Source organism: Dendropsophus ebraccatus, chromosome 10 (assembly GCF_027789765.1).
Source record: "Dendropsophus ebraccatus isolate aDenEbr1 chromosome 10, aDenEbr1.pat, whole genome shotgun sequence".
Classification (NCBI taxonomy): domain Eukaryota; kingdom Metazoa; phylum Chordata; class Amphibia; order Anura; family Hylidae; genus Dendropsophus; species Dendropsophus ebraccatus.
The window spans coordinates 97,608,421-97,623,648 of record NC_091463.1 but is presented as its reverse complement, the minus strand read 5'-3'; the positions used below and the strand labels follow the sequence as shown (position 1 = coordinate 97,623,648).

Here is a 15,228-nt window from a genome sequence, read left to right as displayed (position 1 = left end):
GCTGCTGTGCCCTCCATATACTAATAATGTCCCCTGCTGCTGTGCCCTCCATATACTAATAATGTCTCCTGCTGCTGTGCCCATACTTAATGTTATACTGTGTGCAGAAGTGCTGTGTGTGGGTTAGCAGCACCTGAGGCAAGGAAAAGTACTGTGCCCCCCCAATGCCCCTAGCCTTGTGTGCCCCCCTGGTGTCCTGGTAGCTGTAGTTCTCCCCCCTATCCCCCGTAGTGTCCTTGTAGCTGTAGTCCTTCCCACTGGTGTTCTGGTAGCTGTAGTTCTTCCCCCGGTGTCCTGGTAACTGTAGTTCTCCACCCTGGTGTCCTAGTAGCTCTAGTTCTCCTGTGGCATTCCTATTGATGAGGAGGGCGGGGAGGAGGGACAGAGAGGTTGTGCCATCCTAATGCACAGACACTCTAGGCCATGGCCGTTGGGCAAGGGGCTGCAAGTTTAAAAGTAGTTTTTAGCACAATACCTGCATCACCTGCCGAACGGACCCCAGGACAGATCTTGGATTAAAAGCAGCTATCTGAAGGTACAAGCGGTTTGGGGGGGGGGGGTCAGATTGTGGGTACAGAATCACTTTAAAGGGTTTATCCAGTGCTACAAAAACATGGCCACTTGTTTTTGGAGACAGCCCCACTCTTGTCTCCAGTTTGGATGGAGTTTTTTTAACTCAGTTCCATTGAAGTGAATGGAGCTTAATTACAAACTGCACCTAAACTGAAGACAAGAGCGGTGCTATCTCTGAAACAGAGTGGCCATGTTTTTGTAGCACTGGATAACCCCTTTAAGCTTATCTCCCTGAATAGAATAATAACAGACCCTCAGCTTTGAGTGTGGAGGCAGACCCCTTTAACCATGGTGCACAACTATGTCCTTTACTTCTCTAGCCAATCACAGCACAGCACATACTCCTCTCTGCTTTGCCATGAAATAATACTAGAAAACAAACTGGCACCGTGCAAAGCTGATGACAAAATACTGACAATTACATAATAAAATACTATAGATGGCATGTGAACTAGAAAGGGTCACTGATGCATTGAAAGCAGCAAGAGCACAGCAAGGAAGGGGTTACACTAAGCCCTGTTACTGTTGTGGCTGCTGCCCTTAGAGAGAGAGATTACACTGCAGCACCAACATACAGCAGCTTCCCAGAATTCTAAGGGCCCTATTCCATCGGACGATTATCGTTCACATAATCGTTAACGATAAACGATCCAAACGAAGACCTGAAATCGTTCGCCCATTTACATAGAAAGATAATCGTTACTTATGATCGTTCTTGCGGTCATCTTACATAGTTACATAGTTACATAGTTAATACGGTTGAAAAAAGACACATGTCCATCAAGTTCAACCAAGGAGGGGATGGATACAGGGAAGGGGGAGGGGTGATATGTTCTATACATATGCATCTATATTATTTTGGTCTAAGAACTTGTCTAGCCCTGTTTTGAAGCCCTCTACTGTTTTTGCTGTGACCAGATCCTGTGGTAGACTGTTCCACAGATTCACAGTTCTCATGGTAAAGAAGGCTTGTCGCCTCCGGAGATTGAACCTTTTTTTCTCCAGGCGGAGGCAGTACCCTCTTGTCCTTTGAGGGGGTTTTACCTGGAACATCTTTTCCCCATATCTCTTGTAGGGGCCATTTATATATTTAAATAAGTTAATCATATCTCCCCTTATACGTCTCTTCTCCAGACTAAACAAATGTAATTCTTTTAATCTCTCCTCATAACTAAGATGCTCCATTCCCCTTATTAGTTTAGTTGCCCGTCTTTGTACCCTCTCCAGCTCTAGAACGTCCTTTTTATGAATCGGGTTCCAAAACTGGACGGCATACTCCAGATGGGGCCGCACCAAAGCTTTATAAAGCGGTAATATTATATCCCTGTCCCGAGAGTCCATGCCTGTTTTAATGCATGACAATATCCTACTGGCCTTAGAAGCAGCTGACTGACATTGTGTACTGTTCTGTAGTCTATTATCTACAAGTACACCCAGATCCTTCTCCATCAGCGACTCTCCCAGAGTAACTCCCCCCAGGACATATGATGCATGCGGGTTATTAGTACCCAGGTGCATAACTTTACATTTATCCACATTGAACCTCATTTGCCAAGTGGACGCCCAAACACTCAGTGTGTCTAAGTCATCCTGTAACATCTGCACATCCTCCATAGACTGTACTGTACTACAAAGCTTGGTGTCATCTGCAAAGATAGAAACATTGCTGTTAATTCCATTCTCAATATCATTAATAAACAAGTTAAACAGAAGAGGGCCCAGTACTGACCCTTGGGGTACACCACTTATTACCGGGGACCATTCGGAGTAGGAATCATTGACCACCACTCTCTGGGTACGATTATTAAGCCAGTTTTCAATCCAGTTACACATTAAATTTTCCAAACCAATAGACTTTAACTTACCCATCAGACGTCCATGAGGAACTGTGTCAAACGCTTTTGCAAAATCCAGGTACACTATATCCACAGCCGCGCCCCCATCCAGGCTTCTACTTACCTCTTCATAGAAACATATTAGGTTGGTTTGACAGCTTCTGTCCTTAGTAAAACCATGCTGGTTATCACTTATAATACTATTAGCCACTACATATTCCTGGATGTAGTCCCTTATAAGCCCCTCCAATAGTTTCCCCACAATGGACGTTAAGCTTACGGGTCTATAGTTACCTGGGGAAGTTCGAGAGCCCTTTTTGAAGATCGGCATTACATTTGCCTTACGCCAGTCCCTTGGCACAATACCAGTAAGCAAAGAATCACGGAATATTTCATACAAGGGTAGTGAAATTACAGAACTGAGTTCCCTAAGAACTCTGGGGTGCAATCCATCAGGCCCTGGAGCTTTGGTTACATTGAGTTTGTTTAATTTATCTTGGACCATATCTATAGTAAACCAGTTCAGTACATTACATGTGTTAGCAGCACTGGCCCCACCCACCTCAGTACTGGCCCCACCCACCACAGCTCCATCCTCTTTTGTATATACAGAACTGAAGAAGCCATTAAGTAACTCAGCTTTCTCCTGATCCCCAGTTATTAATTCCCAGTCGCCATTATTTAGGGGTCCTACATGCTCTGACCTTGGTTTTTTTGCATTAATATATTTGAAGAATTTTTTGGGGTTTCTTTTGCTTTCTATAGCTACCTGCCTTTCATTGTGAATTTTTGCTGCTTTTATTACATTTTTACAGGTTTTGTTGACTTCTTTGTAATGTTTAAATGCTACAGCTGACCCCTCTGATTTATATTTTTTGAATGCCCCTTTTTTCTCATTTATAGCCCTTCTAACCTCGGTTGTTAGCCATGTGGGATTGGATTTTAAACGTTTATATTTGTTTCCCATAGGAATATATTTGGCAGTACAGTTATTTAATGTGGATTTGAAGATTTCCCATTTATTAGCTGTATCCGTATGTGACAGCAGCCGCTCCCAGTCTATGCCCTGAAGTTCTGCCCTTAACCCAGGAAAATTGGCCCTTTTAAAATTAAGAGTTTTTGCCCTCCCAACATGTTTTTCTTTTCTACACTTTAAGCTAAAAGTCACTATATTGTGGTCACTATTCCCCAGGTGTTCATGGACAGTGACGTCCCCAACCAGCTCAGCGCTGTTAGAAATAACCAGATCCAACAAGGCATCACTTCTAGTCGGCTCCTCCACAAACTGGGCCAGAAAATTATCCTGCAGGAGGTTAAGAAATTCCCTCCCCTTTGTGGTTTTAGCTGAACCGTGACCCCAATCTATATCTGGGTAGTTGAGGTCCCCCATTATCACTACTGTTCCCTCCCGGGCAGCCCGCTCTATTTGTCTATTCAACTGGCCATCTACCTCCTCAGTAATGTTGGGGGGTCTATAGATTACACCAAGAATAATTTTTTCACTCTTTACCTCCTTCTGTAGTTCTACCCATAATGCTTCCACATCATCACAGTCATCGCCCACTATTGCATCTTTTACACTCACTTTAATATCATTTCTGACATACAGACATACTCCTCCTCCCCTTCTGCCCACCCGGTCCCTTCTGAACAACGTAAATCCCTGAATATTGACAGCCCAGTCATGTGAGGAGTCCAGCCATGTCTCAGTCACACCAACCACATCAATGGACTCCTCCAGAACCAAGGCCTCCAGCTCCCCCATCTTGCTGGCTAGACTTCTGGCATTAGTTACCATACACTTTATATTACCATTGAGTTTAACCGCTTCATTATAAGAAATGGGAATTATTACTGTGCTGTGGCCACAATCATCCTCACTGTTCATCCGCAACATATGGATCTCCCTATGCACTGTTTTTATCCTCCCCCCACAGGACCCTTCTCCTCCCTCCTCATTGTTCTGTCCCCTCTCTAACCTATCCACCACTATAGTACACACTACATTGTCCTCCCTCCACATCCCTAGTTTAAAAACCCCTCCACCCCTTCTAGGATTCTCTCCCCCAGCACAGCGGACCCCCTTCCATTAAGGTGCAAATTATCTGCGGAAAACAGTTTGTACCCCAATGAAAAGTCAGCCCAGTGCTCTAAAAACCCAAACCCTTCTTCTCTACACCACGACTTGAGCCATGCATTTAACTCCCTAAGCTCCCGCTGTCTTTCCTGCGATGCGCATGGCACAGGCAGTATTCCAGAGAATACCACCTTGGAGGTCCTCCCCTTCAACTTAGCACCTAGTTCTCTAAAATTATTTTTAATAGACCTCCACCTACCTTGTATCCTGTCATTGGTTCCCACATGGACCACGACAGCTGGGTCATCCCCAGCCCCCCCAAGTAATTTATCCACCCTTTCCACCACATGCCGAACCCTGGCACCAGGGAGACAGCAAACCATTCGGTTGAGGCGGTCTTGGCGACAAATTATTCTATCCGTCTTCCTGATTATAGAATCCCCTACAACCACTAGCTGTCTAGGCCTACCTACATTACCATCCCGCCCACTACTAGTTGGACTGTTCCCCCGGCTGTTAGAGAGAACAGGTTCCACTAGAGCTGCCATTTCTGACACGGATGCCCTTGCATCATCACCTAACTTGGCAATTTTGCTTGGGCATATAGTAGGAGAAGTGGCCTTCCTTTTCTTTGATCCCTTACTGGTCCCTCTAACTACATTAACCCAGCTACTTACTTGGGCCTCCTGATCTATATCACCACCCTCCATCTCTAACCCACTAACTTCCTGCTCAGTGAGCCGAAGTTCCCTCTCAAGGTGGCCAAGTTCCCTCAGTGTTGCAATATGCTTCTCCAGATCTCTAACTCGAGCTTCTAGATGGGCAACATGCTCACATCTGTCACAGCGGTACTCACCCTGGAACACCTGCTCCAGTTGTGCGTACATGCGGCAGACTGCGCACTGAATGAATCCTTCCATCTCGCTAGCCATCATCCTCAGTGCAACAAAAACAGCGAAAAAGAAAGAGATTTAGCACTTACCAGAACTTGTAACTCCTTCTTTCAACTCCTTTTTTAAACTCCACTTATTTTCAACCACTTGTCAGCAAGCACAGTGAGCAAGCACACACAGTGAGTGCTGAGCCTTGATTTAAGCACCTGAGATCAATTAACCCCACCCCCAGGTGCAGAGCAGACCAGAGAAAAAAAAACTGTTTGGACCTGTTTAACTAAGCAACTATGGCACTAGCTATATATGCACTGCAGCAATGCACACCACACAATTGCACAAAAGCAACAATATATCAGTCACTCCAAACCCACAGAATCACCAACAACTCCTTTTTTAAACTCCACTTATTTTCAACCACTTGTCAGCAAGCACAGTGAGCAAGCACACACAGTGAGTGCTGAGCCTTGATTTAAGCACCTGAGATCAATTAACCCCACCCCCAGGTGCATCTTGTTGACGCTATTGCGTTCGTCACTACTGCGAACGACCAAACGACTTCTTATTTAATGCGAATGATTTGTGAACGAGCAACGATAAAAATAGGTCCAGGTCTTAATAAGCGATCAACGATTTCTCGCTCGGTCGTTAGTCGATTATCGTTTAGATTCGAACGATTTAACGATAATCTGAACGATAATCGTCCGGTGGAATAGGGCCCTATGAGAGGTCAGAAGACTTGATTGACCTCTCAGGAACAGTGTGAATCCCCAGCAGTTTATGTCTCAGCTTGTAAGTACACAGCCCAGACTCTTGGGCTCTCTCCCTCCATCCTGCACATGGTAAAACCTGATATGATATGTGTCTTGGTGGAGCTGTTACTAGAGACATACTTCCCCTAACAACAAGCAGTGCCCAGTTCTTTTACTCTGGCGTACAGAGTTATTTTTGGTTAATGAATCACATGACATCAAATGGGATGTCGGGTGGAATGGATCCAACATGCAGGGTGTCCCTGGGTCGATTTATTGGGTCAGGACAGGTTTCCAGCGTATTATCACAATGCCCCCATTCAGTGACACCAAACAGGTATGATGAAAATGGTGTGTTAGAAAGTTTCTGCTGTATGTGTGTGCACAGGAGGGGGTCCCGGGGGTTCCTGTTCTGGCTGGCTGTGAGTGTATGGGAGAATAAGCCCAGACTGTAGAGCGTGGTGTGGCCAGACGCCAGCGCCGGCGGCTCCATCACCTGCGTCCAGTAAGCAGTGGATGCAGTAAGTAAAGTGTTGCTGTTGGCACTATAGCGCTGTGATTATTATACAGGGAGATCAGGCGCGGCCCGGATCACTTAGTCGTTACTAATTAAAATGACAGATGTCGCCCGTGTTCCCGTACACGAACGCTCTTCATTACGCCGCGCAGATGATTCTGTCCCCCGTCCAGCAGCTGATTGAATTTGCCGTCACTCGGGGAACTATTGATAGATTCTTTTTTTTTTTCTTTCTTTTACCCAAAATTAGACCCGGAACATTGTCAGATAAATTAAGTGAACCGCGCCCAGGCAAGAGGAGGGATAAGAGGGAAGCCTGTTACCGCCACCGCCATGTTGTTTTATCTGCGACCAGTTATTATATACAGCAGTTTATGTGATCGTGCAGCTTCTATTATATTATTGATTTTATCTTTCTTCGCATTTTGAAGTTTTCACTTGTACTGACATCTAGTGGCCAAACTGGCTGCATTGCAGGCTGGTCTGTCAGAAAGCATCTCGCTTTACAGCCTGCAGTGAAGACGTGTTCTCAATAGACGGTACGCTGCAAAGCTACAATTCCGTCATGTCTGCATCAGGTATAATTATGTCATAGTGAGGGGTGGGGTTTGGAGAGCGGCTGGTGATGTCACAGTGAGCGGTGGGGTTATAGAGAGGGGCTGGTGATGTCACAGTGAGGGGTGGGGTTATAGAGAGGGGCTGGTGATGTCACAGTGAGGGGTGGGGTTATAGAGAGGGGCTGGTGATGTCACAGTGAGGGGTGGGGTTTGGAGAGCGGCTGGTGATGTCACAGTGAGCGGTGGGGTTATAGAGAGGGGCTGGTGATGTCACAGTGAGGGGTGGGGTTATAGAGAGGGGCTGGTGATGTCACAGTGAGGGGTGGGGTTATAGAGAGGGGCTGGTGATGTCACAGTGAGGGGTGGGGTTATAGAGAGGGGCTGGTGATGTCACAGTGAGGGTTGGGGTTATAGAGAGGGGCTGGTGATGTCACAGTGAGGGGTGGGGTTATAGAGAGGGGCTGGTGATGTCATAGTGAGGGGTGGGGTTATAGAGAGGGGCTGGTGATGTCATAGTGAGGGGTTGGGGTATTGAGAGGGGCTGGTGATGTCATAGTGAGGGGTTGGGGTATTGAGAGGGGCTGGTGATGTCACAGTGAGGGGTGGGGTTATAGAGAGGGGCTGGTGATGTCACAGTGAGGGGTGGGGTTATAGAGAGGGGCTGGTGATGTCACAGTGAAGGGTGGGGTTATATGGAGCTGCTGGTGATGTCATAGTGAGGGGTCGGGTTATAGAGAGGGGCTGGTGATGTCACAGGGATGAGGATGAGGAGCTTTGTGCCTCGTTGGCTCCACTACATAGTCTGCAGTCTCTCCCTGCACCTCATAGACAGTCTGTGGTCTCTCCCTGCACCTCATAGACAGTCTGCAGGTTCTCCCTATACTCCATACACAGTGTGCAGTCTCTCCCTACACCACATAGACAGTCTGCGGTCTTTCCCTACACCTCAGAGTCTGCAGTCTCTCCAGGGATACTGCTGCAGTCTCTCCCTACACCCATAGACAGTCTACAGTCTCTCCCTACATCACATAGACAGTCTGCAGTCTCTCAATACACTCCATAGACAGTCTTCAGTCTCTCCCTACACTCCATAGACAGTCTGTGGTCTCTCCAAGGACACTGCTGCAGTCTCTCCCTACACTCCATAGACAATCTGCGTTCTCTCCCTACACTCCATAGACAGTCTGCGGTCTCTCCCTACACTCCATAGACAGTCTGCAGTCTCTCCCTACACTCCATAAATAGTCTGCAGTCTCTCCATACACTCCATTGACAGTCTGCGGTCTCTCCCTACATCACATAGACAGTCTGCAGTCTCTCAATACACTCCATAGACAGTCTGCAGTCTCTCCCTACACTCCATACATAGTCTGCAGTCTCTCCATACACTCCATTGACAGTCTGCGGTCTCTCCCTACACTCCATACATAGTCTGCAGTCTCTCCATACACTCCATTGACAGTCTGCGGTCTCTCCCTACACTCCATACATAGTCTGCAGTCTCTCCATACACTCCATTGACAGTCTGCGGTCTCTCCCTACACTCCATAGACAGTCTGCAGTCTCTCCCTACACTCCATACATAGTCTGCAGTCTCTCCATACACTCCATTGACAGTCTGCGGTCTCTCCAGGGACACTGCTGCAGTCTCTTCTCCTCGGTCTCCCACCAGGGCTGTGATCTCGCCATCCTGCATCCATGTGGCACATTGTGATCAGGCGCCCGCTCCCCCACCGCTCCACTTCTTGCTGGTTTCAGCAGCAGCTAAATGTCTTCCCTGTCGAAGCTGCAGGATGCATTAGAAGAAAACGCTGAAATAATTGCTATTGGAAAGACGGCGGCGTCAGCAGCGGCGATCCTCCGAGATCTGTAATTGCCAACTCTTCTTATATATTAAGAGAGGAGGAGAAAACAGGAGGATATTAACTGTGAAGCCTTAAAGGGCTTGTCCAGTCCTGAATACACATACAGCTGAGGGTTTGTTACTATGTATCAGGGTACACAATGCTCTCTGGGCCCCTCTTGAAACTGATACATTGTAACAAGCGTTTGTAAGAACCTTTTTATTATGAGACAATTAACTTATAGCAGAATGGACGGGCCCTTAAAATATTGACTATTAGTGCCAGGAGTGAGTGATGTGTGTAAACGCCAAGGATGAGGCTCCGCCCAGAATGGTGACATCACGTCAGACTGCATCTGTCCCATCTAGTCATCCATCCTGGTCTGGATTCTAGAAATTAAATTAAAGGATCTGTCCATTAGCGTCTACAGTGGTTTCATTTGCTTTGCCTTCATTGTCATTTGCTAAAAGTTTTTTGCATGCACCTAACAACTATCATGCGTAAGGAAAGAGGAGTGACATCAGGAGGGGGCGGAGTCTGACACATATTGGTTAGTATGGAAAAATAATGGAGATGACTATAAGCTGTTACAATGTGGGAACCTCCAGACTGTACCACTGACTACAGGGGGAGATGGCCATGTGGGGAAGAGCCTCTAGACTGTACCACTAACTACAGGGGGAGATGGCAATGTGGGGAGGAGCCTCTAGACTGTACCACTAACTACAGGGGGAGATGGCAATGTGGGGAGGAGCCTCTAGACTGTACCACTAACTACAGGGGGAGATGGCAATGTGGGGAGGAGCCTCTGGACTGTACCATTGACTACAGGGGGAGATGGCAATGTGGGTAGGAGCCTCCGGATTGTACCACTGACTACAGGGGGAGATGGCGATGTGGGGAGGAGCCTCCAGACTGTACCACTGAGTACAGGAGGAGATGGCGATGTGGGAAAAGCCTCTGGACTGTACCATTGACTACAGGAGGAGATGGCAATGTGGGAAGAGCCTTCAGACTGTACCTCTGACTACAGGGGGAGATGGCAATGTGGGGAGGAGCTTCCGAACTGTACCACTGACTACAGGAGGAGATGGAAATGTGGGGAGGAGCCTCTGGACTGTACCACTGACTACAGGAGGAGATGGAAATGTAGGGAGGAGCCTCCGGACTGTACCACTGACTACAGGAGGAGATGGCGATGTGGGGAGGAGCCTCCGGACTGTACCACTGACTACAGGAGGAGATGGCGATGTGGGGAGGAGCCTCCGGACTGTACCACTGACTACAGGAGGAGATGGCAATGTGGGAAGAGCCTTCAGACTGTACCTCTGACTACAGGGGGAGATGGCAATGTGGGGAGGAGCTTCCGAACTGTACCACTGACTACAGGAGGAGATGGAAATGTGGGGAGGAGCCTCTGGACTGTACCACTGACTACAGGAGGAGATGGAAATGTAGGGAGGAGCCTCCGGACTGTACCACTGACTACAGGAGGAGATGGCGATGTGGGGAGGAGCCTCCGGACTGTACCACTGACTACAGGAGGAGATGGCGATGTGGGGAGGAGCCTCCGGACTGTACCACTGACTACAAGGGGAGATGGCGATGTGGGGAGGAGCCTCCAGACTGTACCACTGATTACAGGAGGAGATGGCTATGTGGGGAGGAGCCTCCAGACTGTACCACTAACTACAAGGGGAGATGGCTATGTGGGGAGGAGCCTCCGGACTGTACCACTGACTACAGGGGGAGATGGCGATGTGGGAAGGAGCCTCCAGACTGTACCACTGACTACAGGGGGAGATGGTGATGTAGGGAGGAGCCTACGGACTGTACCACTGACTACAGGGGGAGATGGCGATGTGGGGAGGAGCCTACGGACTGTACCACTGACTACAGGGGGAGATGGCGATGTGGGAAGGAGCCTCTGGACTGTATCACTAACTACAAGGGGAGATGGCGATGTGGGGAGGAGCTATGATTCACACTGTTGGGGGGGAGTTTTATTTAAAATGTTCCTTTAAAAAATCAGCAAAATTGTAAAACTGCATCCTGTTCTTGTCCTTCAGCTGATGACATGCACGAGGTGGGGCGGAATGAAGACCTCAGCATCAAGGAAGACAGTACAGACATGGCACCTGCACACACTGTGGTAAGTACAGCAGGAGCGGCTGCTAGGTAACTCCTTAAAGGAGCTGTCCAAGATAAGAAAAAAAAACACAGCTGCTCTCTGGTTGTGTGTGGTATTACAACTCTGTTCCATTTATTTCAATAGAACTGAGCTGCAATACCAAACACAACCTGTGCATGCTGAGGATGTAAATCACTGATGAGAGCTGAGTAGCAGCTGTCATTGAGTCCCTCGTTTCGATCACTGATCCCACTTTCCTGATCCTGTGACTTTCTTCTGTGTTTCAGAAAGTGGAAGCTCCAGAGGAGGAGATGAGTGAGACCATGGGCAAACTTGATGTGGATCAGATGCGATCGCTCCTGGATTATAAGGTATAAGTCATATGACCTGCTGCCCCGATCACATGATTTATTGTCTAGTGAGGGTCATGTTCCAGTCCCTGCCTGTCCAGAACATCTGTCATACTCAGTACACTAGTGACAGCTCCCACCCTCAGGGTCCTTGTGAAGCTCTATGCCGAGTTTTACATTGTTTCTCGACACTTCAGTAGCACAGACCACCATGATTGATTGATGGCCCCTTTATTAGAGCCCTCTGCCCTCTCACCATTGGTTCTTTACTATATGGAGATCAGACCTGTGACCCTGGAGAACAACATAAAATCCAGTGATCTTAGCAACAGATGGATCCAGATGTCTGTGGAGAAACATGGCCGGTCAGATCCAGATAATTGTGGAGAAACATGGCCGGTCAGAAGGATCCAGATCCCTGTGGAGAAACATGGGCGGTCAGATAGATCCAGATCTGTGGAAAAACATGGCTGGTGAGAAGGATTCAGATCCCTGTGGAGAAACATGGCCGGTCAGCAGGGGCGGATTAACATTACCATAGGCCCCGGGCTGTTCACCAAGCCTGCCCCCCCCCCCCCCCCACACTGTAACTATGGCGGCACTAGCCTGGAGTTCATAGTACAGGACAGATAATGTCATGATGTCTTGATTTGTGCAAAATTGCCATTAAAAAACTGTGATTTTTTGCAAATCATGGCAGAAGTGTAGCCAGGAGACAGTACACCATTGAAAGTATAAGTCTTTTTGGGTGGTCATGGGCCCCCCAGGAGCTCAGGGCCCCGGGCTGCCGCCCAAAACGCCCCTATTATAATCCACTACTGCCGGTCAGATGGATCCAGATCTCTGTGGATAAACATGGCCGGTCAGATGGATCCAGATCTCTGTGGATAAACATGGCCGGTCAGATGGCTCCAGATCTCTGTGGAGAAACATGGCTGGTCAGCTAGATCTTGATCTCTGTGGAGAAACATGGCCGGTCAGAAGGATCCAGATCCCTGTAGAGAAACATGGCCGGTCACATAAATCCAGATCCCTGTGGAGAAATATCGCTGGTCAGATCCAGATCCCTGTGGAGAAACATGGCCGGTCATATGGATTCCGATCTCTTTGGCTCCATACTGATGGAGGGTTGGTATTTGGCACAATCGATGACCCTTCCTGTCATGTGTGAACAGGCCCAGGCAAAGGGCCCTATTACAGGCCGATTCGGCAGATTATCGCTGCATGTAATGAAGACAGTGATCATTGGCTGATCATGTCTTTTGGTCCTGACCTAACATCATCGGCAGCCGGGCAGGCATCACTACATGTAATAGCATTGCACGGCTGATGAATCTGTAAATAAAATAATAAAGTTCATCCATTACCTCTCCATGCTCCCCGGTGTTCTCTTTGATTCTACCTGCTCCCTGCAGCCATCGGCGCAACTTCGGAGCCGGTCTCTGAGGAGACATGCTAATCAGCCAATCAATGGCCGGGAAGGGACCGCCATGGCCAGTGATTGGCTGAGCGGCCTGTCACTTCAGATTCTGGCTCTAAAGTTGCACTGGCAGCTGTGAGGAGCGAGTAGAAGAGAACACAGCAGATTGGTGCTCATTTACTATACTGACCAGCCCAAAGTTTCTTGGTGTTCCTGCCAAACAATTTCATCACCTGGCGGGATCTATACCACAATGACCAAAGGAGATCCAACCCGTTACTAATTGTATACAGTGTATATTATTATACTATACATTATTATACCATAGCACCACTGTTAGGATACGGATCCTCCTATAAAAAGTGCAGAGGAAAGCAATGTCCGCCATCTTTCTGGATTCTGGATATCCGAGGCCTGGTTTCTCGTCAGTATAACATCATGTGGACTGGATGGTGGAGAACAGACGGCGGCTGCGTTACTACTGACCGCCATTAACCCCGTCTGAGCCAAACCAGAGTGGATTTATGGATCTCGGCCCAGTCCAGATTCCCTGCAGGCAGATGGAGACGCAGCCGATCACTCGAAGGAGACCTCCACGTCTCGGGTTTTTATAGCTGATATTATAAGATTACGATATAGTTACGAGGTTTATATTTGCGATTTTTTTCCTCTGCACATTTTAAGGCTTTAATTAAAGTGTAATTCGGTTTTTATCGACATCTCGCTTTACAGCTGCTGGTGTATGAGCTGTGGATACTTTGCTTTATTTAATGTGTACTCATGCGGAATCAAAGAGTTTATCCTCCAGTTACATCCAGATCTGCGGGCAAAATCCTGATAGAAAAGGACAGTAGTTTAGCTCCACCCATCGATCAGTCATGTGACCCTGCAGCTGGTGTGGAATGGTCCCCATATATATTAGGTAAATGGTCTGACCCCATCAGAAGAGAGGCCAACCATCTAAGGTGTATGGAAGTATCCTGACTCCCCCTGATGGGGGATGTAGGAAGAAAGAGGGATCAGGCATGTTTACTTTCAGCACAACTGATCTTTTTTTTTTTTTTTTTTTTGACAGGAGTAAGAAGGATTCTAGAGGGATCTGGAGGGGTCAGAATAGACCAGAGTTGGACAGAGAGGTCTGGAGGGAACAGAAGAGTCTGGAGGGGACAGAGAGGGACAGAGGAGGCTTAAGGGGGACAGAGAGGTCTGGAGAGGTCAGAAGAGACCAGAGATGGACAGAGAGGTGGACAGAGGAGTCTGGAGGGGTCAGAGGAGGACAGATGAGTCTGGAGGGGACAGAGGAGTCTGGAGGGGACAGAAGAGGCCAGAGAGGGACAGAGGAGTCTGGAGGGGTCAGAGAAGGACAGAAGGGTCTGGAGGGGACAGAAGAGGCCAGAGAGGGACAGAGGAGTCTGGAGAGGAGAAACGAGACTAGAAAGGGACGGGGGGGTCTGGAGGGGTCAGAGGAGACCAGAGAGGGACAGAGGGGTCTGGAGGGCGTCTAGGGGAAACAGAGGAGTCCAGAGGGAATGAATGGGAGAGAGGGGAGTCAGAAGGGAGACAGCAGGATCTGGAGGATGAGGAATTATTGAGGTTGACATAGGAGTCGGGGGGTGGGGGATAGGGAGTTATAGTTTTGCAGTATCTGGAGACTTATAGTTTGGAGACCACTATTTAGTGTTTCCTGATTTCCTTTGTTCTGCAGAATTTTTGTTATATTAACAGTTCGAATAAGGAGGGTTTAGACTTCGCCCAATACTTCATCCGACGCCCTGGGGTTGTGGGCACAGACGGGCGCGGTGCTCCCGCCCTTCAGGCTTCCTGACTCTTCCTTGATGAAATTTCTACATAATGAGCGTTTGGGGAGAATCTGTTTTCATTCCTTGTTAAACCAAGTGAAATGGAAGCCATGGTAACAGAGCGGCGAGAGATTAGTGCTGCCAGGCTGGTGACGGGTTGGTAGAGTCTTCTCTGTAATGCCACCGCGCGTGCCAGCGAGCGCACAGTGAGTCACCGCGGGGTCATATCTCAATAGATACACAGCTCTGCTTCATCTCCATTGCCTGGCCTATGTCGTCATTGTCCAGGATTAGATAAACACGGCCGCTCTCTTCCAGGAACAGCGCCCCTCTTGTCCTTAGGTTGGGTGTTGGTTTTGCAGCAGAGTTTTCTTTAATTATCTGGAGCTGGATTGTAATCCCGTACACAACCTGGGGGTAGAGGTGGCGCAGTTTTTCTAAGAAAGTAGCTGTGTGTTGTCTAAAGAAGATGGTAATTGATTG

At 48.1% G+C, this 15,228-nt stretch overlaps 1 protein-coding gene across 2 annotated transcripts in view; it reads left to right on the top strand.

The window, feature by feature from the left end:
- The window catches only part of HDX (highly divergent homeobox), a 71,259-nt gene that overhangs the window by 44,038 nt on the left and 11,993 nt on the right, over positions 1–15,228 (top strand). For both annotated transcript variants that reach the window (XM_069985657.1, XM_069985656.1), the window contains 2 exons: positions 11,115–11,197; positions 11,464–11,547. In XM_069985657.1, coding sequence (XP_069841758.1) covers positions 11,115–11,197; positions 11,464–11,547 — 167 coding nt within the window. The remainder of the gene's footprint in view (positions 1–11,114; positions 11,198–11,463; positions 11,548–15,228) is intronic.